This window comes from Acanthochromis polyacanthus, chromosome 3 (genome assembly GCF_021347895.1).
Source record: "Acanthochromis polyacanthus isolate Apoly-LR-REF ecotype Palm Island chromosome 3, KAUST_Apoly_ChrSc, whole genome shotgun sequence".
Lineage (NCBI taxonomy): Eukaryota > Metazoa > Chordata > Actinopteri > Pomacentridae > Acanthochromis > Acanthochromis polyacanthus.
In genome coordinates, this window is record NC_067115.1 from 12,909,100 (window position 1) to 12,923,958 (window position 14,859).

A 14,859-nucleotide genomic window follows, 5' to 3' on the forward strand; every position below is an offset into this window, starting at 1 on the left:
TGCATTTTAAATCCATTCATGCATTTGCTACACCTGCTTTAGGAAGCTGTAGAAAGCTATTTATTCCAGCTCTGATTAGGCAAAAGGTGATGTACACCCTGGTCAAGTTACAGATCCCTCTGAGGCCTAATACAAAAAACTGACAACCATGCATGTGGATACTGACCTACAACCACTTTAGAATCAACAACTAATCTGTTATTATGTCTGTAGGAATGTGACACAGCAATTTAAAGGAGAATAATAAACAAATGATAAATCATGCTACACCGAGAAGTAGTTTTACAGCATGAGAAGTCTTTATGCCGGGTTCTGCTCGAGGTTTCTTCCCTGTTAAAAGGGTGTTTTCCTTGCCACTGTCGCCTTTGGGCTTGCTCTGGGGGTCAGGCATATGGGTTCTGTAAAGCGTCCTGAGACAATTTGACTGTAATTGACGCTATATAAATAAAATTGAATTGAATTGAATTGAATTGAATTTATTTTTGGAATTACAATGTCGGTAACAATACATGGCAGACCTTAAAGCATTCGTGAAAACATTTAAACCCTGTACAATATTATAGTATTTTCTGTTAATATAAAAGATCATGGTAATAAATATGTTGCTACTTTTAAAATGATAACAAACAGTGAGCAAGAGAGATGCAAATTATGTACAGCTTTAAAACATCTTGAGGAGAAAAAAAAAGGCACACATGCATGTTTTTCTTAAATTAAAACCCTTGAACACAGAAAAATAGAAAAATCTACATCAGCACACACTTTATGGCATATTTAAAGCTTTGTTACTCAGCAGTCGTGACTTTCATGAGTTAGCTGTGAGCTTCTGCTGGATATATAATTGTGTGTTGTATTACAACCCATGCTACGTGCACTTTTTGGTAGGTCTTTTGTTAGTGTTCACATGCCGCTGTATAGATGCCCACAGTGTGTACAGTGTTTGTCGAGGTGGCCTTTATCACGCCACTGGGGGCAATTTAAGAAACATAGAGCAGTCATGTTACATATAGCATATTATGCTATATGTAAATATGTGTCATGTCTGTATATGTTAACATATGGCAGTCGTCTAGTTGCATAATATAGGTATAAGATCTTATACTGGACATTGTAAAGTAGCCACACTTTTAGGGGATGGATTTTTACACCTTCAGAGTGAAGATATTTCGCTGGTTGCCAGGTTTTCAGTTGGTTAAGTAAGTAAGACTTGATTTTTGGGTTTGTGTCTAAGTTTACAAGTAAGTTCAGGACTGGAGTCACACATGTTGCTGTGATGGTTAAAAGGAAAATCATTACAGCAACATAGGTCCCTAAATGTATAAATCTGTGTGATAGGCAAGTCTGAACACTTTAACTTTAATAAGTCTCGGTGTTGTGTCTTGAGGCAATGTTCATTTGGGTTAATGTAGAATTATGTGACTATCAGACTGAAAGAAATACACTCATTTTAAACACCAGAATCTGTTTAGTGATTCTGAGGAGTGCTGCTGTTCTTATAGGAAACAGTTGGATAAAGCTGGACAAGATCAGATACATTGCCAAATCAAATGATGTTACTTAAGTCAGTGTTGGTCTGGTTGCAAAGCTGCTGGTTTGAAAACGAAAAAATATCTGAATGAGTGGAACTGAAGCTTATTAGCTAATTTACCTTTAACCTGTTGGTCATCATTGCTTGAGGTGGATGTAGCCTCCAAGTCTGAAAAATAAAGCTGGTGCAGAAGTGTCTTAAACATGCATTCTTTGTAACAACCAGCAGGGGGCGACACCTCTGGATGCAAAAAAAAGCACCACATTCCACAGAAGTCTATAAGACAATGAGACCACTTGTCACTTGATTTGTTGTCTCAGTAAATATTTTCTGAAAGGATTTCTGGTCTCGTTTGCCAGTTTTAAGTATCCTTGAATACAGCATGGTGTTCATTTTGTAAATTCTGGTCATATATTGAATAGGATTTGACAGTAAAGCAACGTATTATTTAGGATGTGGCTACCTAGTGGTTGACAACTTTCAAACATAGGGAATATGCTCAAGTTCTTAGTCGGATTCGACCCTCGTTTGCCTGGTTTCCAGAGACCAACATGTTGACGGCTAAATTCCAAACTCTAGGATTCAAAATAGTTGCTTACAAACCGATGGGTGAAGTCACATATCCGTCTTTAATATACAGCCAGTGGTCCTATTTGCTTCACCCAGCCAGATCTCTGTGTCACCTGTCGACTGTAGGGTTGATTTATGACTAATGTTGGTAAAATGTCTGATTCTGTCACATCTTTAGACACTTTATGAAACGGTGTTTATTATTTGTGGATATCAAGTAAATGTTGAAGCTTTTAAACTTTAATTGACTCATTTGTTTTTTGTTTTTTTAAATAAACCCAACCAGACAAAAAATATCTGAAAATGACAACATGGAATTCCAAATTCAGTTATAAGAAGTCTGTGTTTCAGCTTGTTTGTTTAAATGACAGAAGTTTGTGTGTTTGTGTTTGAGCTTCAGGTGTGTCTCTTCATGTGCAGAGCCAGGTGGTCTGAGCGGGAGAAGGCCCTCTGGCACAGCAGACACTCGTAGGGTTTTTGACCTGTGTGCTTGCGGTAGTGACGCGTCAACTCATCTGAGCGGGCAAACTTCCAGCTGCAGCCCTCCCAGGAACAGTGGTAAGGCTTCTCCCCTGAAAATGTAACAAAATGTTGGGTGCTTGTTAAGAAATAATGACATAACATCACATGCCTAGATCAGATTTAGCTATTTTGGTTACCTGTGTGGGTGCGGAGGTGAGCCTTGAGGTGGGAGCTCTTGGTGTAGGTCTTGCTGCAGCCGGGGTATTCACAGCTGTGGATGGCGGGCCTCTTTTTCCCTGCAGCTCTCCTGCCACGCTTCCCCTCCACCCCAGCAGGGGGCAGCTGGGGTCCGACTAGCAGAGGCTGTGGGTGATGGGGCAAATGTCCGACGGCCTGGCTGGGGTTGTAGTCACAGAAAAGGCTGCCGTTGTAATTAAAGTGGGGCATGTAGGTGTAGTGTCGGGCGTCTGTGGTCACAGCCTGAGGCGGGAGGAACCTGCTGTCTGGGAAGGTCACCATGGAGGGCAGCTGCTGGGGGTAGTAGGGGCTGAAGTCCCATGATGTGACCTTACTGAGGCTTCCTCTGCTGTGCGCCTCCATATTTCCTACATGAGCGAAGTCAAACTGATTTACATGATGTACGTTAGGAAATGAAGTTCGTCCTGTTAGGTTGTCATTATAACCTTGGTGGTGCAGCTCCGGCTGGACCGTTGTGGTCTCAGGGGGTGACAGGAGCTCAGCCATGAGACTCCCACTGTTCATCTGCAAACCCTCCTGCCCTGCCTGGTCCTTAAAGTGGGCCACATCTTGATACAGTCTGTTTGAGTCGAGTAGTGGGAGCCATTGGTTGTTGCCGTTACTGTCCAGAGAGGGGTTGAGGTCAGGAGAAGGGGTGCGCCACTCAGACAGCAGGAACTCAATGTCCCAAGATGCTTGGCTGTCATCATCCAGGAGCTCCTCTGCCATTTGTTGAGAGACCTGCAGCTGTTCAGAGCTGCTTGGTGACAGTTTGCTGCTTGGAGGCTCTAAAGGGAGAGAGCTGCCATCAGATTTCCACACCTAGGAAGTGTTGGAAAACAGTGATTAGCACCAAGGACAATGTGAAAAAAAAACACTTTGCATATTACTTTTTTTTTTAATACTTGCTGTAGGAGAGCCTTCCTGATAAGTGTCAAATCCACAGACTTCATTCTTTCTAAAAAAAAAAAAAAAAAAAAAAGCATTCTAAAGTTCAGCTAAAGCCTTGCAGTAACTCCTGCAGTCTTGTTAAACCAAATCAAGTGGGCATTTTTGAAATTTATGGGTGTTATTGTATAAACATCTTTTGTTAAGGAAGCACAGAAATTAAACTTCGTACCATAAAACACACACTTGATTTATCTAACTCAGAATGCAGAGGTGTCATATTAGATTCAGCTGACTTTTAAGATGCATTTTTAAACAGACCAAATACGTTGGATTTTTATCTCCAGTCACTGACAATGAAATCTCTTTAGAAAGGGAACATTGTGGCCAGTATGAAGAAACAATGGATGAACAGTTAAACAAAAGTTTATCAAAACAGCAAATTGACCAGATACAGTACACAAATTGCAAGAGCTGCAATTTTTGATTAAAGGCAAAATGTGTTGTAACATATGATTACAAATGTAGCATTGTGGGTCTACAGAGATGCCTGGGCCTACAAATTATATTCTCCAGACATGAAGGGCAATGCTTGTTTAGTACATTGTACAATATCAAAACAATTTTCATACTTGTTTTAGTGGAAAATAAATGCACAAATAACTATTTTCACTAAAAGTGTGACTCATGTCACAATATCGGTCAAAATAATTGCAATATGATCTTGTTTTTGCATAACTTTCAGCCCTAACAGCAACTACAGAGACTGATAACCCTTTCAGAACATACGTAGACTTAGATTAAATACAAATGAATAAATAAAAAAAACATTTTTTTCTCTTCACATCTTCAGATTATGAGTTACTTTGCAATTTCAAATGGTATTAGGAGACACTTTTGCTTAAATCAGCTTACAGTAACTGCATTTAGATGCCACAAACAAGAGAAAGTTATTAATAACTGGAAGTAGAGCGTTCACAAACAACAACTTCAAGCATGTTCAGTGCTAAATACATGCATACATATTCAGAATTCAGAATATTTATTTTTTATTTCAGTATAACTTTTGGGAGTGCATATTTTAGTGTTTTTTTGTGAGAACTATTGACAACTTTAATTTTTCTCCAATTTAGATGTAACAGTTTTCTAAATTCTACACAACAGTCATTGGACATTTATGTCCCAAAATATTAAATAAAGGCATAAATCTATTGATTGTACAAATATTCAGCACAATAATACAGATCATACAATTTATGGTTCACTAAGATATGTAGGTTCCTGCTTTGGTTCCAACTGTCATATCTTCAGGTAAATTAATATGTTTTTCTGTGTAGGAATGAAATATCTGAATGATACTTACTTTCATATCGTCACTGGAGTGAGAGAGGCCAGAGAAGGAGCTGAAGGACGGGAGCACGGCCTTAGTAACAGCCATCAAGCACTTTGATATGGAGGCAGGTGCAATAAATAACAGTAACAGTGAAGTTTCTAGTTTCTTTTAGTAATTTGATTTCACATGACTGTCTTACCCTCAGCTAACAGACAGGCCTCTCATCCTACACCTCTCAGTTCTCACTAAACTTCTTCTTTTAGTTTTATTCCTCCTCTTGCTATCTCTCCCTCCTCTCGCTTGTCTATCTCTGTCAGCTGCAAGTCCAACTTCAAATCTTGCTTTTTCATGTAGGTTTTGACCGTTAGGAGGTGGAGCGTGAGTCTGAATTACTTCACTGGCTCCTTTTTCTTTATCCTTTACGATTGGTCTCATATATATATATATATATATATATATATATATATATATATATATATATATATATATATATATAAAGACTGCTATCTCACATCAAGTCACTGTCTTCCTGATCTGTGGGATTCAGACCAAAAAGATCAATTCTAAAAGCACCAATGAGCATCAAACTATCATTCCTCCTTGTATATTTATAGAAATACTGAAAAGCTTAAATGTACTAATGTACTGTAGCTAAATGTTGCCTAATTACAACATATTAATACCAATTTCAAATCAAGTTGTGTCCAGGAGCTACTTTCAGAATTCTGCAAGGTAATAACTTCACATAAGAATAAGAAATAGTTGAGATAGTTGAAGGCCAGCAAATAACATCATGTTTTCTTTAAAAAGCAGTATTCTACCAAAAGTGTTGATGCGGAAAGCACATTTCAATTAGATCCGGAATTTTAAACTGCTCACACCTATAGCATCGAAATTTGAAGCTACAGATCAATACAAAACAGATTTTGTTTTGTTACTGGCAAATGCAAAATATGTGGTAACTTCAATATATGTCGTATTTATGCAGCATAAATCACAGAAAATGTCAGAAATTAGAATAAACCCAATTGCCTAAAATCAAAAAGGGTAAATTAACACAAAATACAGAGGAGTTATTAAACCAGTATTGCATAAAATATTTTTTAAAAAACCTTAGCAACAGTGTAATTGTAAATTGATAACAAAGCTATAATTCAAAAGAAAAACTGGGAAAAAGATATATACAGTAATTACAGATACTTGAAAATAACAACAAAATTTGATAAATGAAGTAAATAACACTAAAAAATACCTAATAATACTTAAAATGTCTATAAATTGCAGTGAAATTAGCCGTGCAGCTTGTAACGGTGCAGTAAACAGATGATCGGCTCTTATCAGATGACTGGCCCCTATCTAATAAAGCATGCTGTGGCACACAGCGTGTGGGTTCATGTGCGGTGAAGCGGAGCCACATGTCATGCTAATATTGGTGTAAAGTCTTAACAACAACTAAACATTTTTGAAATATTCTTGTTCCTTTTTATTCCAAACCTGGATAACACACTTCTATTGTGATTATGCGACAACAAACAGAGTAAACAGATCAACTGAATGGCATATATAAATATACAAATATACATGAAAGACTCATTTTAATGGTTTCAGTTTACAATTAAAAGTGAGCTTCCTTTGTTTTTACTGATAATAGTTGAATAAAGTCGTGCACACAGGTCGGACTCTGTTCCTGGTGAGGACAAGCTGCTTCTGAGAAGACCTGTGTGTGAAAGGTGATTATATTCTGGCTGCTGTTTATCTGTGGACGCAGGGCAAAGCCAGGCTGCTGTTTTAACACCGATAATGAAGCCTGACTGCTGCTGATCCCTGATGACGAGCTCAGCACAGATAAAGACTCTCTAAAACTCAACACAAGACGTTCACTGAGCGGCATCAACGCTGTGGTGGTCACTTTCATAGAACAGCCTCTTTATGGCCTGGAACACATTAAACATGATCATTTACAAACTGTTTATGGCTACATGAAGGTTCACTTTCAATTAAATCCCTTAGAATTAAGAGACTTTCAAGGAACTTTCAAGCTTGTGGATTCCTGGAGGAACCTTTAATTACTCAAAAAGGGTTTCTGGAGGACTTTTTTTTTAAAATTTTTATTATTTTTTTCAGTCACAACAGCTGCAGTGGGAGTGGCCTGTTAGTAAAATATTCATTGTAGATGACTACTTTCATTGTTTACTTACAATAAGACTTAGAGCATTTCATGTTATTCAGATAAAGACAGCTTCTCATTTCCCTGAGACTCCACAGCAGTGTTGAACAGTACAAAGTTAGCACAGAGACACATCATGAGAAACACAGCAGGCTGAAATAAACTGGAACAATCCTTTAATGGTTCCAACTGAAAAGAAGACAGCTGGGCTTCTTGTTGTTTTGTTCTAGGAGACGTTTCAGCCTTCATCCAACAGTCCCAGGTATCTGCTCTCACCCATAAATCAATTGACAAGTGATCCTTTATCAGTCTCACATGCCTTAACGTTGTGAAAATACTTCTATTAATATTTCACTGAAGTTTACTGCTATTAATTTCTTGTTGTCTCCTCTGGGCAAAGTGAGCCTTTGTAGCTGCATTTATTTTATTTTTCTCTTGTTTCATCTGGCATCACTACTGTAACATTAAATGTACATTAAATGTAATGTAACATTAAAATTCGGAAATATTTTATGGTAAAAGACGCACATATTTAATGTTTGGATATTACCATTTTTACTTGATGGAAGACTCAGCCATAACAAACAACCTCTCTCCCTCTAGTGGCCAGTGGCTTCTGTGTTAAAAGGAAACATCCATCATACACCGCTTTATCCTCATTAGGGTCGCAGGGGGTGCTGGAGCCTATCCCAGCTAACTTGAGCAAAGGCAGGGGACACCCTGGACAGGTCGCCAGTCTGTCACAGGGCTACATATACAGACAAACAAGCACACTCACATTCACACCTACGGGCAATTTAGAGTAATCAATTAACCTCAGCATATTTTTGGACTGTGGGAGGAAGCCGGAGTACCCGGAGAAAACCCACGCATGCACAGGGAGAACATGCAAACTCCATGCAGAAAGATCCCAGGCCCAACCCGGGATTCGAACCGGGATCTTCTCGCTGCAAGGCGAAAGCGCTAACCACTAACCACTACGCCGCTGTGCAGCCTAAAAGGAAACACGATAAGTGAATAAAAGGAACAATTTTAAGTAATACAAGTCACCATGAAACTTCCATAGATGATTACTTACAATAATAGGATATTGTTTTGTATTTCAGGTTGTCAGAAAATGTGTCTTTAGATATGCAAAGGGGGTACTGTATATCTAAAAATGCACAAATTTGGATTAATTATTAGAGTACAAATTAGAATTCTAGATAAAGCCAGCTTCAGAATTGAAATTTTGTTGACAGTCAAAAGTTTATACAGAGGAGCTGATCACATTTTATCAGCCCAGAAATCACAAAATACTGTCAGTAGGTAGAAACAAAGGTCTGCCATGTTTTCATTAAATAAAGAAGAAAGAAAAAAGAAGGGTTTTTTTATATAGATCATATGACAAATTATATATGAACAAACAACACTGTAAAAACGTCATAGTTTAGTATGTCGTCCAAAATATGACAAAAACATCATAGGTTAGTATGTCATCCAACAAATTGGAGCAAGGTGTCCAGATAGCTCAACTGGTTAAGAAGGTGATTTATAAACAAAACTGTGTCAGAGACACAGGTTTCAATTCCAGCTCATGATCCTTTACTGCATGGGTTTTCTGTTTTCCTCTCTATCCTTGGCGGAGGTCTGCACTATTTCTAGTTACCTCCGCAAAGGAGGTTATGTGACACCCAGCGTGCGTTTGTTTGTCCGTCTGTCTGTCTGTCTGTCCGTCTGACTGTTAGCAAGATAACTCAAAAACATCTGGGCAGATTCAGATAAAATTTTCAGGGGATGTAGACTATGGTAAGAGGAAGAGCTGATTTAATTTTGGTGGCAATCCGGAAAGGATCCTGGATTCTGGATCACTTTGAATTTTTTAGTATGTGGTTTATTATGTGGTCCAAAATATGACAAAAACATCATAGGTTAGTATGTCCTCCAACAAAGTGGAACAAGGTGTCCCGATAGCTCAACTGGTTAAGAAGGTGATTTGTAATCAAAACTGTGTCAGAGATGCAGGTTCAATTCCAGCTCATGATCCTTTACTGCATGGGTTTCCTGTTTTCCTCTCTCCCTGTTGATTAATTAAGAATGGAATAAAATTGTTCATGAAAATATATGTCTTATGTTTCCATGAAAAGACAATACAATACTTCAATTTCTAAATCGTACATAAATGTATGTGAATGCAATGTTCCATGGGAATGTCACTATCCTTGGCGGAGGTCTGCGCTCTCTGAGAGCTTTTCTAGTTTAGTATGTCGTCCAAAATGTGACAAAAATGTTATAGTTTAGTATGTCGTCCAAAATGTGACAAAAACGTCATAGTTTAGTATGTCATCCAAAATGTGACAAAAACGTCATAGTTTAGTGTGTCGTCCAAAATGTGACCAAAATGTCATAGTGGAGTATGTCGTCCAAAAACTGACAAAAACATCATAGTTTAGTATGTCGTCCAAAATGAGAGAAAAAATGTCATACTTTAGTATGTCGTCCAAAAAATGACAAAAACATCATAGTTTAGTATGTCTTCCAAAATGTGACAAAAACGTCATAGTTTAATATGTCGTCCAAAAAATGACAAAAATGTCATAGTTTAGTGTGTCGTCCAAAATGTGACCAAAAACGTCATAGTTTAGTATGTCGTCCAAAATGACAGAAAAAACGTCATAGTTTAGTGTGTCGTCCAAAATGTGACCAAAAACGTCATAGTTTAGTGTGTCGTCCAAAATGTGACCAAAAACGTCATAGTTTAGTGTGTCGTCCAAAATGTCAGAAAAAACGTCATAGTTTAGTGTGTCGTCCAAAATGTGACCAAAAACGTCAGTTTCGTATGTCGTCCAAAATGTGACAAAAACATCATAGTTTAGTGTGTCGTCCAAAATGTGACAAAAACGTCATAGTTTAGTATGTCGTCCAAAATGAGAGAAAAAACGTCATAGTTTAGTGTGTCGTCCAAAATGTGACAAAAACGTCATAGTTTAGTGTGTCGTCCAAAATGTGGACAAAAATGTCATAGTTTAGTATGTCGTCCAAAATGTGACAAAAACGTCATAGTTTAGTATGTCGTCCAAAATGAGAGAAAAAACGTCATAGTTTAGTGTGTCGTCCAAAATGTGACCAAAAACGTCATAGTTTAGTGTGTCGTCCAAAATGTGACAAAAACGTCATAGTTTAGTATGTCGTCCAAAAAAATGACAAAAACGTCGTAGTTTAGTGTGTCGTCCAAAATGTGACAAAAACGTCATAGTTTAGTATGTCGTCCAAAATGAGAGAAAAAACGTCATAGTTTAGTGTGTCGTCCAAAATGTGACCAAAAACGTCATAGTTTAGTGTGTCGTCCAAAATGTGACAAAAACGTCATAGTTTAGTGTGTCGTCCAAAATGTGACCAAAAACGTTATAGTTTAGTATGTCGTCCAAAATGAGAGAAAAAATGTCATACTTTAGTATGTCGTCCAAAAAAATGACAAAAACGTCGTAGTTTAGTGTGTCTTCCAAAATGTGACAAAAACGTCATAGTTTAGTGTGTCGTCCAAAAAGGACAAAAATGTCATAGTTCAGTGTGTCGTCCAAAATTTGACAAAAACGTCATAGTTTAGTATGTCGTCCAAAATGTGACCAAAAACGTCATAGTTTAGTATGTCGTCCAAAATGAGAGAAAAAACGTCATAGTTTAGTGTGTCGTCCAAAATGTGACCAAAAACGTCATAGTTTAGTGTGTCGTCCAAAATGTGACAAAAACGTCATAGTTTAGTGTGTCGTCCAAAATGTGACCAAAAACGTTATAGTTTAGTATGTCGTCCAAAATGAGAGAAAAAATGTCATACTTTAGTATGTCGTCCAAAAAAATGACAAAAACGTCGTAGTTTAGTGTGTCTTCCAAAATGTGACAAAAACGTCATAGTTTAGTGTGTCGTCCAAAAAGGACAAAATGTCATAGTTCAGTGTGTCGTCCAAAATTTGACAAAAACGTCATAGTTTAGTATGTCGTCCAAAATGTGACCAAAAACGTCATAGTTTAGTATGTCGTCCAAAATGAGAGAAAAAACGTCATAGTTTAGTATGTCGTCCAAAAAATGACAAAAACGTCATAGTTTAGTGTGTCGTCCAAAATGTGACAAAAACGTCATAGTTTAGTGTGTCGTCCAAAATGTGGACAAAAATGTCATAGTTTAGTGTGTCGTCCAAAATGTGACCAAAAACGTCATAGTTTAGTGTGTCGTCCAAAATGTGACAAAAACGTCATAGTTTAGTATGTCGTCCAAAATGAGAGAAAAAACGTCATAGTTTAGTGTGTCGTCCAAAATGTGACCAAAAATGTCATAGTGGAGTATGTCGTCCAAAAACTGACAAAAACATCATAGTTTAGTATGTCGTCCAAAATGAGAGAAAAAATGTCATACTTTAGTATGTCGTCCAAAAAATGACAAAAACATCATAGTTTAGTATGTCTTCCAAAATGTGACAAAAACGTCATAGTTTAATATGTCGTCCAAAAAATGACAAAAATGTCATAGTTTAGTGTGTCGTCCAAAATGTGACCAAAAACGTCATAGTTTAGTATGTCGTCCAAAATGACAGAAAAAACGTCATAGTTTAGTGTGTCGTCCAAAATGTGACCAAAAACGTCATAGTTTAGTGTGTCGTCCAAAATGTGACCAAAAACGTCATAGTTTAGTGTGTCGTCCAAAATGTCAGAAAAAACGTCATAGTTTAGTGTGTCGTCCAAAATGTGACCAAAAACGTCAGTTTCGTATGTCGTCCAAAATGTGACAAAAACATCATAGTTTAGTGTGTCGTCCAAAATGTGACAAAAACGTCATAGTTTAGTATGTCGTCCAAAATGACAGAAAAAACGTCATAGTTTAGTGTGTCGTCCAAAATGTGACCAAAAACGTCATAGTTTAGTGTGTCGTCCAAAATGTGACCAAAAACGTCATAGTTTAGTGTGTCGTCCAAAATGTCAGAAAAAACGTCATAGTTTAGTGTGTCGTCCAAAATGTGACCAAAAACGTCAGTTTCGTATGTCGTCCAAAATGTGACAAAAACATCATAGTTTAGTGTGTCGTCCAAAATGTGACAAAAACGTCATAGTTTAGTATGTCGTCCAAAATGAGAGAAAAAACGTCATAGTTTAGTGTGTCGTCCAAAATGTGACAAAAACGTCATAGTTTAGTGTGTCGTCCAAAATGTGGACAAAAATGTCATAGTTTAGTATGTCGTCCAAAATGTGACAAAAACGTCATAGTTTAGTATGTCGTCCAAAAAAATGACAAAAACGTCGTAGTTTAGTGTGTCTTCCAAAATGTGACAAAAACGTCATAGTTTAGTATGTCGTCCAAAATGAGAGAAAAAACGTCATAGTTTAGTGTGTCGTCCAAAATGTGACCAAAAACGTCATAGTTTAGTGTGTCGTCCAAAATGTGACAAAAACGTCATAGTTTAGTATGTCGTCCAAAAAAATGACAAAAACGTCGTAGTTTAGTGTGTCGTCCAAAATGTGACAAAAACGTCATAGTTTAGTATGTCGTCCAAAATGAGAGAAAAAACGTCATAGTTTAGTGTGTCGTCCAAAATGTGACCAAAAACGTCATAGTTTAGTGTGTCGTCCAAAATGTGACAAAAACGTCATAGTTTAGTGTGTCGTCCAAAATGTGACCAAAAACGTTATAGTTTAGTATGTCGTCCAAAATGAGAGAAAAAATGTCATACTTTAGTATGTCGTCCAAAAAAATGACAAAAACGTCGTAGTTTAGTGTGTCTTCCAAAATGTGACAAAAACGTCATAGTTTAGTGTGTCGTCCAAAAAAGGACAAAAATGTCATAGTTCAGTGTGTCGTCCAAAATTTGACAAAACGTCATAGTTTAGTATGTCGTCCAAAATGTGACCAAAAACGTCATAGTTTAGTATGTCGTCCAAAATGAGAGAAAAAACGTCATAGTTTAGTGTGTCGTCCAAAATGTGACCAAAAACGTCATAGTTTAGTGTGTCGTCCAAAATGTGACAAAAACGTCATAGTTTAGTGTGTCGTCCAAAATGTGACCAAAAACGTTATAGTTTAGTATGTCGTCCAAAATGAGAGAAAAAATGTCATACTTTAGTATGTCGTCCAAAAAAATGACAAAAACGTCGTAGTTTAGTGTGTCTTCCAAAATGTGACAAAAACGTCATAGTTTAGTGTGTCGTCCAAAAAAGGACAAAATGTCATAGTTCAGTGTGTCGTCCAAAATTTGACAAAAACGTCATAGTTTAGTATGTCGTCCAAAATGTGACCAAAAACGTCATAGTTTAGTATGTCGTCCAAAATGAGAGAAAAAACGTCATAGTTTAGTATGTCGTCCAAAAAATGACAAAAACGTCATAGTTTAGTGTGTCGTCCAAAATGTGACAAAAACGTCATAGTTTAGTGTGTCGTCCAAAATGTGGACAAAAATGTCATAGTTTAGTGTGTCGTCCAAAATGTGACCAAAAACGTCATAGTTTAGTGTGTCGTCCAAAATGTGACAAAAACGTCATAGTTTAGTATGTCGTCCAAAATGAGAGAAAAAACGTCATAGTTTAGTGTGTCGTCCAAAATGTGACCAAAAACGTCATAGTTTAGTGTGTCGTCCAAAATGTGACAAAAACGTCATAGTTTAGTGTGTCGTCCAAAATGTGACCAAAAACGTTATAGTTTAGTATGTCGTCCAAAATGAGAGAAAAAATGTCATACTTTAGTATGTCGTCCAAAAAAATGACAAAAACGTCGTAGTTTAGTGTGTCTTCCAAAATGTGACAAAAACGTCATAGTTTAGTGTGTCGTCCAAAAAAGGACAAAAATGTCATAGTTCAGTGTGTCGTCCAAAATTTGACAAAAACGTCATAGTTTAGTATGTCGTCCAAAATGTGACCAAAAACGTCATAGTTTAGTATGTCGTCCAAAATGAGAGAAAAAACGTCATAGTTTAGTATGTCGTCCAAAAAATGACAAAAACGTCATAGTTTAGTGTGTCGTCCAAAATGTGACAAAAACGTCATAGTTTAGTGTGTCGTCCAAAATGTGGACAAAAATGTCATAGTTTAGTGTGTCGTCCAAAATGTGACAAAAACGTCAAAGTTTAGTATGTCGTCCAAAAAATGACAAAAACGTCGTAGTTTAGTGTGTCTTCCAAAATGTGACAAAAACGTCATAGTTTAGTATGTCGTCCAAAATGAGAGAAAAAACGTCATAGTTTAGTGTGTCGTCCATAATGTGACCAAAAACGTCATAGTTTAGTGTGTCGTCCAAAATGTGACAAAAACGTCATAGTTTAGTATGTCGTCCAAAAAAATGACAAAAACGTCGTAGTTTAGTGTGTCTTCCAAAATGTGACAAAAACGTCATAGTTTAGTGTGTCGTCCAAAAAAGGACAAAAATGTCATAGTTCAGTGTGTCGTCCAAAATTTGACAAAAACGTCATAGTTTAGTATGTCGTCCAAAATGTGACCAAAAACGTCATAGTTTAGTATGTGGTCCAAAATGAGAGAAAAAAACGTCATAGTTTAGTATGTCGTCCAAAAAATGACAAAAACGTCATAGTTTAGTGTGTCGTCCAAAATGTGACAAAAACGTCATAGTTTAGTGTGTCGTCCAAAATGTGGACAAAAATGTCATAGTTTAGTATGTCGTCCAAAATGTGACAAAAACGTCATAGTTTAGTATGTCGT

At 37.1% G+C, this 14,859-nt stretch overlaps 1 protein-coding gene across 2 annotated transcripts; it reads right to left on the reverse strand.

The window, feature by feature from the left end:
- Positions 1–460: 460 nt before the first annotated feature.
- Positions 461–5,400, reverse strand: klf1 (Kruppel-like factor 1 (erythroid)). Of its 2 annotated transcripts, XM_022205310.2 has the most exons (4): positions 5,049–5,399; positions 3,703–3,755; positions 2,758–3,619; positions 461–2,670 (listed from the first exon to the last, which is right to left on the reverse strand). In XM_022205310.2, the coding sequence occupies exons 2-4, from the start codon at positions 3,748–3,750 to the stop codon at positions 2,495–2,497; spliced, it is 1,086 nt and encodes a 361-aa protein (XP_022061002.1). In that variant the 5' UTR covers positions 3,751–3,755; positions 5,049–5,399; the 3' UTR covers positions 461–2,494. The 2 variants fall into 2 exon arrangements, with proteins under 2 accessions (XP_022061002.1, XP_022060993.1); XM_022205301.2 differs by lacking the exon at positions 3,703–3,755 and having other exon boundaries at positions 5,049–5,400.
- Positions 5,401–14,859: the final 9,459 nt, after the last annotated feature.